Here is a 16353-nt window from a genome sequence, read left to right as displayed (position 1 = left end):
CCAGAGCCCCCAGGGCGGTGTACCAGAGCCCCCAGGACGGTGCACCAGAGCCCCCAGGACGGTGTACTAGAGCCCCCAGGACGGTGTACCAGAGCCCCCAGGACGGTGTACCAGAGCCCCCAGGACCGTGTACCAGAGCCCCCAGGACGGTGCACCAGAGCCCCCAGGACGGTGTACCAGAGCCCCCAGGACAGTGTACCAAAGCCCCCAGGACGGTGTACCAGAGCCCCCAGGACGGTGTACCAGAGCCCCCAGGACGGTGTACCAGAGCCCCCAGGACGGTGTACCAGAGCCCCCAGGACGGTGTACCAGAGCCCCCAGGACGGGGTACCAGAGCCCCCAGGATGGTGTACCAGAGCCCCAGGACGGTGCACCAGAGCCCCCAGGACAGTGTACCAGAGCCACCAGGACGGTGAACCAGAGCCCCCAGGACGGTGTACCAGAGCCCCCAGGACGGTGTACCAGAGCCCCCAGGACAGTGTACCAGAGCCCCCAGGGCGGTGTACCAGAGGCCCCAGGACGGTGTACCAAAGCCCCCAGGACTGTGCACCAGAGCCCCCAGGACAGTGTACCAGAGCCCCCAGGCCGGTGCGCCAGAGCCCCCAGGATGGTGCACCAGAGCCCCCAGGAAAGTGTACCAGAGCCCCCAGGACTGTGCACCAGAGCCCCCAGGACAGTGTACCAGAGCCCCCCATCAGAGCCCCCAGGACGGTGCACCAGAGCCCCCTGGACGTTGCACCAGAGCCCCCAGGACTGTGCACCAGAGGCCCCAGGACTGTGCACCAGAGCCCCCAGGACTGTGCACCAGAGCCCCCAGGACTGTGCACCAGAGCCCCCAGGACGTTGCACCAGAGCCCCCAGGACTGTGCACCAGAGCTCCCAGGACTGTGCACCAGAGCCCCCAGGACTGAGCACCAGAGCCCCCAGGACGTTGCACCAGAGCCCCCAGGACTGTGCACCAGAGCCCCCAGGACTGTGCACCAGAGCCCCCAGGACGTTGCACCAGAGCCCCCATGACGTTGCACCAGAGCCCCCAGGACTGTGCACCAGAGCCCCCAGGACTGTGCACTAGAGCCCCCAGGACTGTGCACCAGAGCCCCAGGACTGAGCACCAGAGCCCCAAGGACTGTGCACCAGAGCCCCCAGGACTGTGCACCAGAGCCCCCAGGACTGTGCACCAGAGCTCCCAGGACTGTGCACCAGAGCCCCCAGGACTGTGCACCAGAGCCCCCAGGACAGTGCACCAGAGCCCCCAGGACTGTGCACCAGAGCCCCCAGGACTGTGCACCAGAGCCCCTCACCACGTCAAGTGAGCACCAATGAGCCCAGTCCTACTTAACCAGACCACAATAACGTTCCACTGTGAGAAGCGAGGTTTATTACAATAATATTTTTCTCATTTTGTAAACATACTCACCAAAACTATATTACTTCATTGTGTGTTGTATTTTCGTCTCGTGTTCCTATCCTCTATTACCACAAGTGTGTCTCACCTTCTCGGGCTCGTCAGCGAGGTCGAAGTCGAGGTGGACGAGGCCGGCGGTGTTGTCGACGTTCTTCCACTGGGCGACGCGGGTGCCGGCAGGCGTCTGCACCCAGACCTCCGGGTACTGCCGGGGACACCAACACATTACTTGTCAGACCTCATGCAGTGGTCAAACATTTAGCCCTTCACTCACTACTTAATAAAATTATGAGAGATACTGGTTAAAATGGATTGAGATATCTCTCTCTCTCTCTCTCTCTCTCTCTCTCTCTCTCTCTCTCTCTCTCTCTCTCTCTCTCTCTCTCTCTCTCTCTCTCTCTCTCTCTCTCTCTCTCTCTCTCTCTCTCTCTCTCTCTCTCTCTCTCTCTCTCTCCAGACCACGGAAGAAGAATTGAAACAGGAATTTCCTTAAGTACTTTCGTATTAATACATCTTCAGAAGGAGTGATTTACAGGTCAAGAAGTGGACATATATAGGCAGAAAAGAATGGTGGAGTGAGGTGAGGTACAATGACAAATGAATGGGAATTAGGTGGACACAAATATGAGCCGCATAAGAACTGCAGAAGGCCTATTTACCCATACGAGGCATCTCCTATTCATACCAACCAATAGACCCACACATAGATAATAATAGCATAAGATAGTAAATATTTACAATGAATTAGTGAGACAAATGAGTATCAATGATCCTACTCAAATCGCCCTCTAATTGATCTATCAAAAATGGATCCAAGTTATATAAACCACTGCTAACGTTCAAATTACTTTCTTTTGTAATCTGTGTCAGAGCAGATTCAATTATGTTCCTGTTATAAGTGCTTTTACAATTCATTATTGAAGAAGCCATCTCCCAATCAATTTGGTGAGCATCTGCTGACAGATAAACAAACAAAGCATTAGACAATTGGCCGTGTCTTACAGAGTATTTATTTTGCGAAATTCTACATTTCAAATTTTTAGATGTTTGCTCAACATAGAATTTATTACAGTCTTTACAATGTATTTTATATATGACACAATTATCACTACGAGGACTGTTTCTAACTAATAGCTTACCAACAGTATTTTCGTAGCTAAACAATACATGTATATCAAAACGTTTCAAGGCCTTGACAATATTCTCAAACACAGAGAAATATGGTAAACATAACACATTCTTTGGGCGAATATATTTTTTCTGCATATATTATTATAATATGTACGACGTGCTTTGCTACGGCAAACTTCCAAAAAACTCAGTTGGTAACAAACTGAGACTATAATTTTTTGCCCTCCAGTTGTTATTGTTCCTATTATGTAGTCACTGAAACCTTCACATCCCTGAACAACCAACTCCTCAAAATCCCAGCCTTTTCTTACCAGCAGAGCTACACCACCCCCACCTCTTCCTTCTCTCTCTTTCCTCATAACATAATAGTCCTGTGGGAACACTGCATTTGTTATTGTTTTCGTCAGCTTTGTTTCTGTGAGAGCTATTATGTCTGGGTTTTCCTCTAGTACCCATTCTCCAAGTTCATTTGCTTTATTTGTAATACCGTCTATGTTAGTGTACATTGCCTTGAGGCTCACTTTCTTCTGTCCCTTCTCAAATCTCCTCCTTGGTGAATGTTCTGCTGGTATGTGTGTGTGTGTGTGTACTCACCTAGTTGTACTCACCTAGTTGTGTTTGCGGGGGTTGAGCTCTGGCTCTTTGGTCCCGCCTCTCAACCGTCAATCAACAGGTGTACAGATTCCTGAGCCTATCGGGCTCTGTCATATCTACACTTGAAACTGTGTATGGAGTCAGCCTCCACCACATCACCCCCTAATGCATTCCATTTGTCAACCACTCTGACACTAAAAAAGTTCTTTCTAATATCTCTGTGGCTCATTTGGGCACTCAGTTTCCTAACCTATATTTATAGGTAAGGTTAGGTTAGGTAGCCAAAAAAAGCTAGGTTTGGTTAGGTTAGGTAGGTTAGGTAGACGAAAAAACATTAATTCATGAAAACTTGGCTTATTAGGCAAATCGGGCCTTGAATAGTAGGCTGAGAAGTGCGTTCTGGCTATTAGGTACGACATATATATATATATATATATATATATATATATATATATATATATATATATATATATATATGGAGAGTTATACATGAAGGTGTGTAGAGTTATACATAAAGGTATGGTGAGTGATACATGAAGATGTGGAGAGTAATACATGAAGGTGTGGAGAGTTATACATGAAGGTGTGGAGAGTTATACATGAAGGTGTGGAGAGTAATACATGAAGGTGTGGAGAGTGATACATGAATATGTGGAAAATAATACATGAAGGTGTGGAGAGTTATACATGAAGGTGTGGTGAGTTATATATGAAGGTGTGAAGAGTTATACATGAAGATGTGGAGAGTAATACATGTAGGTGTGGAAAGTTATACATGTAGGTGTGGAGAGTTTTACATGAAGGTGTGGAGAGTTATACATGAAGGTGTGGAGAGTTATACATGAAGGTGTGGAGTTATGCATGAAGGTGTGGAGAGTGATACATGAAGATGTGGAGAGTTATACATGAAGGTGTGGAGAGTTATACATGAAGGTGAGGAGAGTTATACATGAAGGTGTGGAGAGTAATGCATGAAGGTGTGGAGAGTGATACATGAAGATGTGGAGAGTAATACATGAAGGTGTGGAGAGGTATACATGAACGTGTGGAGAGTAATACATGAAGGTGTGGAGAGTTATACATGTAGGTGTGGAGAGTTATACATGAAGGTGTGGAGAGTTATACATGAAGGTGTGGAGAGTTATACATGAAGGTGTGGTGAGTTATACATGAAGGTGTGGTGAGTTATACATGAAGGTGTGGAGAGTTATACATGAAGGTGTGGTGAGTTTACATGAAGGTGTGGAGAGTTATACATGAAGGTGTGGAAAGTTATACATGAAGGTGTGGTGAGATATACATGAAGGTGTGTAGAGTTATACATGAAGGTGTGTAGAGTTATACATGAAGGTGTGTAGAGTTATACATGAAGGTGTGTAGAGTTATACATGAAGGTGTGGTGAGTTATACATGAAGGTGAGGAGAGTTATACATGAAGGTGTGGAGAGTTATACATGAAGGTGTGGAGAGTTATACATGAAGGTGTGGAGAGTTATACATGAAGGTGTGGAGAGTTATACATGAAGGTGTGGAGAGTTATACATGAAGGTGTGGAGAGTTATACATAAAGGTGTGGTGAGTTATACATGAAGGTGTGGAGAGTTATACATGAAGGTGTGTAGAGTTATACATAAAGGTGTGGTGAGTGATACATGAAGATGTGGAGAGTAATACATGCAGGTGTGGAGAGTTATACATGAAGGTGTGGAGAGTTATACATGAAGGTGTGGAGAGTAATACATGAAGGTGTGGAGAGTGGTATATGAAGATGTGGAGAGTAATAGATGAAGGTGTGGAGAGTTATACATGAAGGTGTGGTGAGTTATGTATGAAGGTGTGAAGAGTTATACATGAAGATGTGGAGAGTAATTCAAGTAGGTGTGGAAAGTTATACATGTAGGTGTGGGGAGTTTTACATAAAGGTGTGGAGAGTTATACATGAAGGTGAGGAGATATATACATGAAGGTGTGGAGAGTTATACATGAAGGTGTGGAGAGTGATACATGAAGATGTGGAGAGTAATACATGAAGGTGTGGAGAGGTATACATGAACGTGTGGAGAGTAATACATGAAGGTGTGGAGAGTTATACATAAAGGTGTGGTGAGTTATACATGAAGGTGTAGAGAGTTATACATGAAGGTGTGGAGAGTTATACATGAAGGTGTGGTGAGTTATACATGAAGGTGTGGTGAGTTATACATGAAGGTGTGGAGAGTTATACATGAAGGTGTGGTGAGTTTACATGAAGGTGTGGAGAGTTATACATGAAGGTGTGGAAAGTTATACATGAAGGTATGGTGAGATATACATGAAGGTGTGTAGAGTTATGCATGAAGGTGTGTAGAGTTATACATGAAGGTGTGTAGAGTTATACATGAAGGTGTGTAGAGTTATACATGAAGGTGTGGTGAGTTATACATGAAGGTGAGGAGAGTTATACATGAAGGTGTGGAGAGTTATACATGAAGGTGTGGAGAGTTATACATGAAGGTGTGGAGAGTTATACATGAAGGTGTGGAGAGTTATACATGAAGGTGTGGAGAGTTATACATGAAGGTGTGGAGAGTTATACATAAAGGTGTGGTGAGTTATACATGAAGGTGTGGAGAGTTATACATGAAGGTGTGTAGAGTTATACATAAAGGTGTGGTGAGTGATACATGAAGATGTGGAGAGTAATACATGCAGGTGTGGAGAGTTATACATGATGGTGTGGAGAGTTATACATGAAGGTGTGGAGAGTAATACATGAAGGTGTGGAGAGTGATATATGAAGATGTGGAGAGTAATAGATGAAGGTGTGGAGAGTTATACATGAAGGTGTGGTGAGTTATGTATGAAGGTGTGAAGAGTTATACATGAAGATGTGGAGAGTAATTCAAGTAGGTGTGGAAAGTTATACATGTAGGTGTGGAGAGTTTTACATGAAGGTGTGGAGAGTTATGCATGAAGGTGTGGAGACTTATACATGAAGGTGAGGAGAGTTATTCATGAAGGTGTTGAGAGTGATACATGAAGATGTGGAGAGTTATACATGAAGGTGTGGAGAGTTATACATGAAGGTGTGGAGAGTTATACATGAAGGTGTGGAGAGTAATACATGAAGGTGTGGAGAGTGATACATGAAGATGTGGAGAGTAATACATGAAGGTGTGGAGAATTATACATGAAGGTGTGGAGAGTAATACATGAAGGTGTGGAGAGTTATACATGTAGGTGTGGAGAGTTATACATGAAGGTGTGGAGAGTTATACATGAAGGTGTGAAGAGTTATACATGAAGGTGTGGTGAGTTATACATGAAGGTGTGGTGAGTTATACATGAAGGTGTGGAGAGTTACACATGAAGGTGTGGTGAGTTTACATGAAGGTGTGGAGAGTTATACATGAAGGTGTGGAGAGTTATACTTGAAGGTGTGGTGAGATATACATGAAGGTGTGTAGAGTTATACATGAAGGTGTGTAGAGTTATACATGAAGGTGTGTAGAGTTATACATGAAGGTGTGTAGAGTTATACATGAAGGTGTGGTGAGTTGTACATGAAGGTGTGGAGAGTTATACATGAAGGTGTGGAGAGTTATACATGAAGGTGTGGTGAGATATACATGAAGGTGTGTAGAGTTATACATGAAGGTGTGTAGAGTTATACATGAAGGTGTGTAGAGTTATACATGAAGGTGTGTAGAGTTATACATGAAGGTGTGTAGAGTTATACATGAAAGTGTGGTGAGTTATACATGAAGGTGTGGAGAGTTATACATGAAGGTGTGGAGAGTTATACATGAAGGTGTGGAGAGTTATACATGAAGGTGTGGCGAGATATACATGAAGGTGTGTAGAGTTATACATGAAGGTGTGTAGAGTTATACATGAAGGTGTGTAGAGTTATACATGAAGGTGTGTAGAGTTATACATGAAAGTGTGGTGAGTTATACATGAAGGTGAGGAGAGTTATACATGAAGGTGTGGAGAGTTATACATGAAGGTGTGGAGAGTTATACATGAAGGTGTGGAGAGTTATACATAAAGGTGTGGAGAGTTATACATGAAGGTGTGGAGAGTTATACATGAAGGTGTGGTGAGTTATACATGAAGGTGTGGAGAGTTATACATGAAGGTGTGTAGAGTTATACATAAAGGTGTGGTGAGTTATACATGAAGGTGTGGAGAGTTATACATGAAGGTGTGGTGAGTTTACATGAAGGTGTGGAGAGTTATACATGAAGGTGTGGAAAGTTATACATGAAGGTGTGGTGAGATATACATGAAGGTGTGTAGAGTTATACATGAAGGTGTGTAGAGTTATACATGAAGGTGTGGTGAGTTATACATGAAGGTGAGGAGAGTTATACATGAAGGTGTGGAGAGTTATACATGAAGGTGTGGAGAGTTATACATGAAGGTGTGGAGAGTTATACATGAAGGTGTGGAGAGTTATACATGAAGGTGTGGAGAGTTATACATGAAGGTGTGGAGAGTTATACATAAAGGTGTGGTGAGTTATACATGAAGGTGTGGAGAGTTATACATGAAGGTGTGTAGAGTTATACATAAAGGTGTGGTGAGTGATACATGAAGATGTGGAGAGTAATACATGCAGGTGTGGAGAGTTATACATGAAGGTGTGGAGAGTTATACATGAAGGTGTGGAGAGTAATACATGAAGGTGTGGAGAGTGATATATGAAGATGTGGAGAGTAATAGATGAAGGTGTGGAGAGTTATACATGAAGGTGTGGTGAGTTATGTATGAAGGTGTGAAGAGTTATACATGAAGATGTGGAGAGTAATTCAAGTAGGTGTGGAAAGTTATACATGTAGGTGTGGGGAGTTTTACATGAAGGTGTGGAGAGTTATACATGAAGGTGTGGAGATATATACATGAAGGTGTGGAGAGTTATACATGAAGGTGTGGAGAGTGATACATGAAGATGTGGAGAGTTATACAGAAAGGTGTGGAGAGTTATACATGAAGGTGTGGAGAGTTATACATGAAGGTGTGGAGAGTAATACATGAAGGTGTGGAGAGTGATACATGAAGATGTGGAGAGTAATACATGAAGGTGTGGAGAGTTATACATGAAGGTGTAGAGAGTAATACATGAAGGTGTGGAGAGTTATACATGTAGGTGTGGAGGGTTATGCATGAAGGTGTGGAGAGTTATACATGAAGGTGTGGAGAGTTATACATGAAGGTGTGGTGAGTTATACATGAAGGTGTGGTGAGTTATACATGAAGGTGTGGAGAGTTATACATGAAGGTGTGGAGAGTTTACATGAAGGTGTGGAGAGTTATACATGAAGGTGTGGAGAGTTATACATGAAGGTGTGGTGAGATATACATGAAGGTGTGTAGAGTTATACATGAAGGTGTGTAGAGTTATACATGAAGGTGTGTAGAGTTATACATGAAGGTGTGTAGAGTTATACATGAAAGTGTGGTGAGTTATACATGAAGGTGTGGAGAGTTATACATGAAGGTGTGGTGAGTTTACATGAAGGTGTGGAGAGTTATACATGAAGGTGTGGAAAGTTATACATGAAGGTGTGTAGAGTTATACATGAAGGTGTGTAGAGTTATACATGAAGGTGTGGTGAGTTATACATGAAGGTGAGGAGAGTTATACATGAAGGTGTGGAGAGTTATACATGAAGGTGTGGAGAGTTATACATGAAGGTGTGGAGAGTTATACATGAAGGTATGGAGAGTTATACATGAAGGTGTGGAGAGTTATACATGAAGGTGTGGAGAGTTATACATAAAGGTGTGGTGAGTTATACATGAAGGTGTGGAGAGTTATACATGAAGGTGTGTAGAGTTATACATAAAGGTGTGGTGAGTGATACATGAAGATGTGGAGAGTAATACATGCAGGTGTGGAGAGTTATACATGAAGGTGTGGAGAGTTATACATGAAGGTGTGGAGAGTAATACATGAAGGTGTGGAGATTGATATATGAAGATGTGGAGAGTAATAGATGAAGGTGTGGAGAGTTATACATGAAGGTGTGGTGAGTTATGTATGAAGGTGTGAAGAGTTATACATGAAGATGTGGAGAGTAATTCAAGTAGGTGTCGAAAGTTATACATGTAGGTGTGGAGAGTTTTACATGAAGGTGTGGAGAGTTATACATGAATGTGTGGAGAGTTATACATGAAGGTGAGGAGAGTTATACATGAAGGTGTTGAGAGTGATACATGAAGATACGGAGAGTTATACATGAAGGTGTGGAGAGTTATACATGAAGGTGTGGAGAGTTATACATGAAGGTGTGGAGAGTAATACATGAAGGTGTGGAGAGTGATACATGAAGATGTGGAGAGTAATACACGAAGGTGTGGAGAATTATACATGAAGGTGTGGAGAGTAATACATGAAGGTGTGGAGGGTTATACATGTAGGTGAGGAGAGTTATACATGAAGGTGTGGTGAGTTATACATGAAGGTGTGGAGAGTTATACATGAAGGTGTGGTGAGTTTACATGAAGGTGTGGAAAGTTATACATGAAGGTGTGGAGAGTTATACTTGAAGGTGTGGTGAGATATACATGAAGGTGTGTAGAGTTATACATGAAGGTGTGTAGAGTTATACATAAAGGTGTGTAGAGTTATACATGAAGGTGTGTAGAGTTATACATGAAGGTGTGGTGAGTTGTACATGAAGGTGAGGAGAGTTATACATGAAGGTGTGGAGAGTTATACATGAAGGTGTGGAGAGTTATACATGAAGGTGTGGAGAGTTATACCTGAAGGTGTGGAGAGTTATACATGAAGGTGTGGAGAGTTATACATGAAGGTGTGGAGAGTTATACATGAAGGTGTGGTGAGTTATACGTGAAGGTGTGGAGAGTTATACATGAAGGTGTGGAGAGTTATACATGAAGGTGTGTAGAGTTATACATGAAGGTGTGTAGAGTTATACATGAAGGTGTGGTGAGTTGCACATGAAGGTGAGGAGAGTTATACATGAAGGTGTGGAGAGTTATACATGAAGGTGTGGAGAGTTATACATGAAGGTGTGGAGAGTTATACCTGAAGGTGTGGAGAGTTATATATGAAGGTGTGGAGAGTTATACATGAAGGTGTGGAGAGTTATACATGAAGGTGTGGTGAGTTATACGTGAAGGTGTGGAGAGTTATACATGAAGGTGTGGAGAGTTATACATGAAGGTGTGTAGAGGTATACATGAAGGTGTGTAGAGTTATACATGAAGGTGTGGAGAGTTATACATGAAGGTGTGGAGAGTTATACATGAAGGTGTGGAGAGTTGTACATGAAGGTGTGGTGAGATATACATGAAGGTGTGTAGAGTTATACATGAAGGTGTGTAGAGTTATACATGAAGGTGTGTAGAGTTATACATGAAGGTGTGTAGAGTTATACATGAAAGTGTGGTGAGTTATACATGAAGGTGTGGAGAGTTATACATGAAGGTGTGGAGAGTTATACATGAAGGTGTGGAGAGTTATACATGAAGGTGTGGTGAGATATACATGAAGGTGTGTAGAGTTATACATGAAGGTGTGTAGAGTTATACATGAAGGTGTGTAGAGTTATACATGAAGGTGTGTAGAGTTATACATGAAAGTGTGGTGAGTTATACATGAAGGTGAGGAGAGTTATACATGAAGGTGTGGAGAGTTATACATGAAGGTGTGGAGAGTTATACATGAAAGTGTGGAGAGTTATACATAAAGGTGTGGAGAGTTATACATGAAGGTGTGGAGAGTTATACATGAAGGTGTGGTGAGTTATACATGAAGGTGTGGAGAGTTATACATGAAGGTGTGTAGAGTTATACATAAAGGTATGGTGAGTGATACATGAAGATGTGGAGAGTAATACATGAAGGTGTGGAGAGTTATACATGAAGGTGTGGAGAGTTATACATGAAGGTGTGGAGAGTAATACATGAAGGTGTGGAGAGTGATACATGAATATGTGGAAAATAATACATGAAGGTGTGGAGAGTTATACATGAAGGTGTGGTGAGTTATATATGAAGGTGTGAAGAGTTATACATGAAGATGTGGAGAGTAATACATGTAGGTGTGGAAAGTTATACATGTAGGTGTGGAGAGTTTTACATGAAGGTGTGGAGAGTTATACATGAAGGTGTGGAGAGTTATACATGAAGGTGTGGAGTTATGCATGAAGGTGTGGAGAGTGATACATGAAGATGTGGAGAGTTATACATGAAGGTGTGGAGAGTTATACATGAAGGTGAGGAGAGTTATACATGAAGGTGTGGAGAGTAATGCATGAAGGTGTGGAGAGTGATACATGAAGATGTGGAGAGTAATACATGAAGGTGTGGAGAGGTATACATGAACGTGTGGAGAGTAATACATGAAGGTGTGGAGAGTTATACATGTAGGTGTGGAGAGTTATACATGAAGGTGTGGAGAGTTATACATGAAGGTGTGGAGAGTTATACATGAAGGTGTGGTGAGTTATACATGAAGGTGTGGTGAGTTATACATGAAGGTGTGGAGAGTTATACATGAAGGTGTGGTGAGTTTACATGAAGGTGTGGAAAGTTATACATGAAGGTGTGGAAAGTTATACATGAAGGTGTGGTGAGATATACATGAAGGTGTGTAGAGTTATACATGAAGGTGTGTAGAGTTATACATGAAGGTGTGTAGAGTTATACATGAAGGTGTGTAGAGTTATACATGAAGGTGTGGTGAGTTATACATGAAGGTGAGGAGAGTTATACATGAAGGTGTGGAGAGTTATACATGAAGGTGTGGAGAGTTATACATGAAGGTGTGGAGAGTTATACATGAAGGTGTGGAGAGTTATACATGAAGGTGTGGAGAGTTATACATGAAGGTGTGGAGAGTTATACATAAAGGTGTGGTGAATTATACATGAAGGTGTGGAGAGTTATACATGAAGGTGTGTAGAGTTATACATAAAGGTGTGGTGAGTGATACATGAAGATGTGGAGAGTAATACATGCAGGTGTGGAGAGTTATACATGAAGGTGTGGAGAGTTATACATGAAGGTGTGGAGAGTAATACATGAAGGTGTGGAGAGTGATATATGAAGATGTGGAGAGTAATAGATGAAGGTGTGGAGAGTTATACATGAAGGTGTGGTGAGTTATGTATGAAGGTGTGAAGAGTTATACATGAAGATGTGGAGAGTAATTCAAGTAGGTGTGGAAAGTTATACATGTAGGTGTGGAGAGTTTTACATGAAGGTGTGGAGAGTTATACATGAAGGTGTGGAGAGATATACATGAAGGTGTGGAGAGTTATACATGAAGGTGTGGAGAGTGATACATGAAGATGTGGAGAGTTATACAGAAAGGTGTGGAGAGTTATACATGAAGGTGTGGAGAGTTATACATGAAGGTGTGGAGAGTAATACATGAAGGTGTGGAGAGTGATACATGAAGATGTGGAGAGTAATACATGAAGGTGTGGAGAGTTATACATGAAGGTGTAGAGAGTAATACATGAAAGTGTGGAGAGTTATACATGTAGGTGTGGAGGGTTATGCATGAAGGTGTGGAGAGTTATACATGAAGGTGTGGAGAGTTATACATGAAGGTGTGGTGAGTTATACATGAAGGTGTGGTGAGTTATACATGAAGGTGTGGAGAGTTATACATGAAGGTGTGGAGAGTTTACATGAAGGTGTGGAGAGTTATACATGAAGGTGTGGAGAGTTATACATGAAGGTGTGGTGAGATATACATGAAGGTGTGTAGAGTTATACATGAAGGTGTGTAGAGTTATACATGAAGGTGTGTAGAGTTATACATGAAGGTGTGTAGAGTTATACATGAAAGTGTGGTGAGTTATACATGAAGGTGAGGAGAGTTATACATGAAGTTGTGGAGAGTTATACATGAAGGTGTGGAGAGTTATACATGAAGGTGTGGAGAGTTATACATAAAGGTGTGGAGAGTTATACATGAAGGTGAGGAGAGTTATACATGAAGGTGTGGAGAGTAATGCATGAAGGTGTGGAGAGTGATACATGAAGATGTAGAGAGTAATACATGAAGGTGTGGAGAGGTATACATGAACGTGTGGAGAGTAATACATGAAGGTGTGGAGAGTTATACATAAAGGTGTGGTGAGTTATACATGAAGGTGTAGAGAGTTATACATGAAGGTGTGGAGAGTTATACATGAAGGTGTGGTGAGTTATACATGAAGGTGTGGTGAGTTATACATGAAGGTGTGGAGAGTTATACATGAAGGTGTGGTGAGTTTACATGAAGGTGTGGAGAGTTATACATGAAGGTGTGGAAAGTTATACATGAAGGTATGGTGAGATATACATGAAGGTGTGTAGAGTTATGCATGAAGGTGTGTAGAGTTATACATGAAGGTGTGTAGAGTTATACATGAAGGTGTGTAGAGTTATACATGAAGGTGTGGTGAGTTATACATGAAGGTGAGGAGAGTTATACATGAAGGTGTGGAGAGTTATACATGAAGGTGTGGAGAGTTATACATGAAGGTGTGGAGAGTTATACATGAAGGTGTGGAGAGTTATACATGAAGGTGTGGAGAGTTATACATGAAGGTGTGGAGAGTTATACATAAAGGTGTGGTGAGTTATACATGAAGGTGTGGAGAGTTATACATGAAGGTGTGTAGAGTTATACATAAAGGTGTGGTGAGTGATACATGAAGATGTGGAGAGTAATACATGCAGGTGTGGAGAGTTATACATGATGGTGTGGAGATTTATACATGAAGGTGTGGAGAGTAATACATGAAGGTGTGGAGAGTGATATATGAAGATGTGGAGAGTAATAGATGAAGGTGTGGAGAGTTATACATGAAGGTGTGGTGAGTTATGTATGAAGGTGTGAAGAGTTATACATGAAGATGTGGAGAGTAATTCAAGTAGGTGTGGAAAGTTATACATGTAGGTGTGGAGAGTTTTACATGAAGGTGTGGAGAGTTATGCATGAAGGTGTGGAGACTTATACATGAAGGTGAGGAGAGTTATACATGAAGGTGTTGAGAGTGATACATGAAGATGTGGAGAGTTATACATGAAGGTGTGGAGAGTTATACATGAAGGTGTGGAGAGTTATACATGAAGGTGTGGAGAGTAATACATGAAGGTGTGGAGAGTGATACATGAAGATGTGGAGAGTAATACATGAAGGTGTGGAGAATTATACATGAAGGTGTGGAGAGTAATACATGAAGGTGTGGAGAGTTATACATGTAGGTGTGGAGAGTTATACATGAAGGTGTGGAGAGTTATACATGAAGGTGTGAAGAGTTATACATGAAGGTGTGGTGAGTTATACATGAAGGTGTGGTGAGTTATACATGAAGGTGTGGAGAGTTACACATGAAGGTGTGGTGAGTTTACATGAAGGTGTGGAGAGTTATACATGAAGGTGTGGAGAGTTATACTTGAAGGTGTGGTGAGATATACATGAAGGTGTGTAGAGTTATACATGAAGGTGTGTAGAGTTATACATGAAGGTGTGTAGAGTTATACATGAAGGTGTGTAGAGTTATACATGAAGGTGTGGTGAGTTGTACATGAAGGTGTGGAGAGTTATACATGAAGGTGTGGAGAGTTATACATGAAGGTGTGGTGAGATATACATGAAGGTGTGTAGAGTTATACATGAAGGTGTGTAGAGTTATACATGAAGGTGTGTAGAGTTATACATGAAGGTGTGTAGAGTTATACATGAAGGTGTGTAGAGTTATACATGAAAGTGTGGTGAGTTATACATGAAGGTGTGGAGAGTTATACATGAAGGTGTGGAGAGTTATACATGAAGGTGTGGAGAGTTATACATGAAGGTGTGGCGAGATATACATGAAGGTGTGTTGAGTTATACATGAAGGTGTGTAGAGTTATACATGAAGGTGTGTAGAGTTATACATGAAGGTGTGTAGAGTTATACATGAAAGTGTGGTGAGTTATACATGAAGGTGAGGAGAGTTATACATGAAGGTGTGGAGAGTTATACATGAAGGTGTGGAGAGTTATACATGAAGGTGTGGAGAGTTATACATAAAGGTGTGGAGAGTTATACATGAAGGTGTGGAGAGTTATACATGAAGGTGTGGTGAGTTATACATGAAGGTGTGGAGAGTTATACATGAAGGTGTGTAGAGTTATACATAAAGGTGTGGTGAGTTATACATGAAGGTGTGGAGAGTTATACATGAAGGTGTGGAGAGTTATACATGAAGGTGTGGAGAGTAATACATGAAGGTGTGGAGAGTGATACATGAAGATGTGGAAAGTAATACATGAAGGTGTGGAGAGTGATACATGAAGATGTGGAAAGTAATACATGAAGGTGTGGAGAGTTATACATGAAGGTGTGGTGAGTTATATATGAAGGTGTGAAGAGTTATACATGAAGATGTGGAGAGTAATACATGTAGGTGTGGAAAGTTATACATGTAGGTGTGGAGAGTTTTACATGAAGGTGTGGAGAGTTATACATGAAGGTGTGGAGAGTTATACATGAAGGTGTGGAGAGTTATGCATGAAGGTGTGGAGAGTGATACATGAAGATGTGGAGAGTTATACATGAAGGTGTGGAGAGTTATACATGAAGGTGAGGAGAGTTATACATGAAGGTGTGGAGAGTAATGCATGAAGGTGTGGAGAGTGATACATGAAGGTGTGGAGAGTTATACATGAAGGTGTGGAGAGTTATACATGAAGGTGTGGAGAGTTATACATGAAGGTGTGGAGAGTTATGCATGAAGGTGTGGAGAGTTATACATGAAGGTGTGGTGAGTTATACATGAAGGTGTGGTGAGTTATACATGAAGGTGTGGAGAGTTATACATGAAGGTGTGGTGAGTTTACATGAAGGTGTGGAGAGTTATACATGAAGGTGTGGAAAGTTATACATGAAGGTGTGGTGAGATATACATGAAGGTGTGTAGAGTTATGCATGAAGGTGTGTAGAGTTATACATGAAGGTGTGTAGAGTTATACATGAAGGTGTGTAGAGTTATACATGAAGGTGTGGTGAGTTATACATGAAGGTGAGGAGAGTTATACATGAAGGTGTGGAGAGTTATACATGAAGGTGTGGAGAGTTATACATGAAGGTGTGGAGAGTTATACATGAAGGTGTGGAGAGTTATACATGAAGGTGTGGAGAGTTATACATGAAGGTGTGGAGAGTTATACATAAAGGTGTGGTGAGTTATACATGAAGGTGTGGAGAGTTATACATGAAGGTGTGT

At 42.0% G+C, this 16353-nt stretch overlaps 2 protein-coding genes across 2 annotated transcripts in view; one reads left to right on the top strand and one right to left on the bottom strand.

The window, feature by feature from the left end:
- LOC138357612 (murinoglobulin-1-like) overlaps window positions 1–1646 on the bottom strand; it is a 32187-nt gene extending 30541 nt beyond the window's left edge. Inside the window, exon 1 of the mRNA XM_069314605.1 lies at window positions 1494–1646. Coding sequence (XP_069170706.1) covers window positions 1494–1631 — 138 coding nt within the window. The 5' untranslated portion in view covers window positions 1632–1646. The remainder of the gene's footprint in view (window positions 1–1493) is intronic.
- LOC138357549 (pregnancy zone protein-like) overlaps window positions 1–16353 on the top strand; it is a 657491-nt gene that overhangs the window by 496923 nt on the left and 144215 nt on the right. The gene's annotated exons all lie outside the window — the stretch shown is intronic.

Source organism: Procambarus clarkii, chromosome 79, assembly GCF_040958095.1.
Source record: "Procambarus clarkii isolate CNS0578487 chromosome 79, FALCON_Pclarkii_2.0, whole genome shotgun sequence".
Taxonomy (NCBI): domain Eukaryota; kingdom Metazoa; phylum Arthropoda; class Malacostraca; order Decapoda; family Cambaridae; genus Procambarus; species Procambarus clarkii.
Note: the sequence above shows the minus strand (reverse complement) of the source record. Positions and strands in the feature narration are given on the sequence as shown.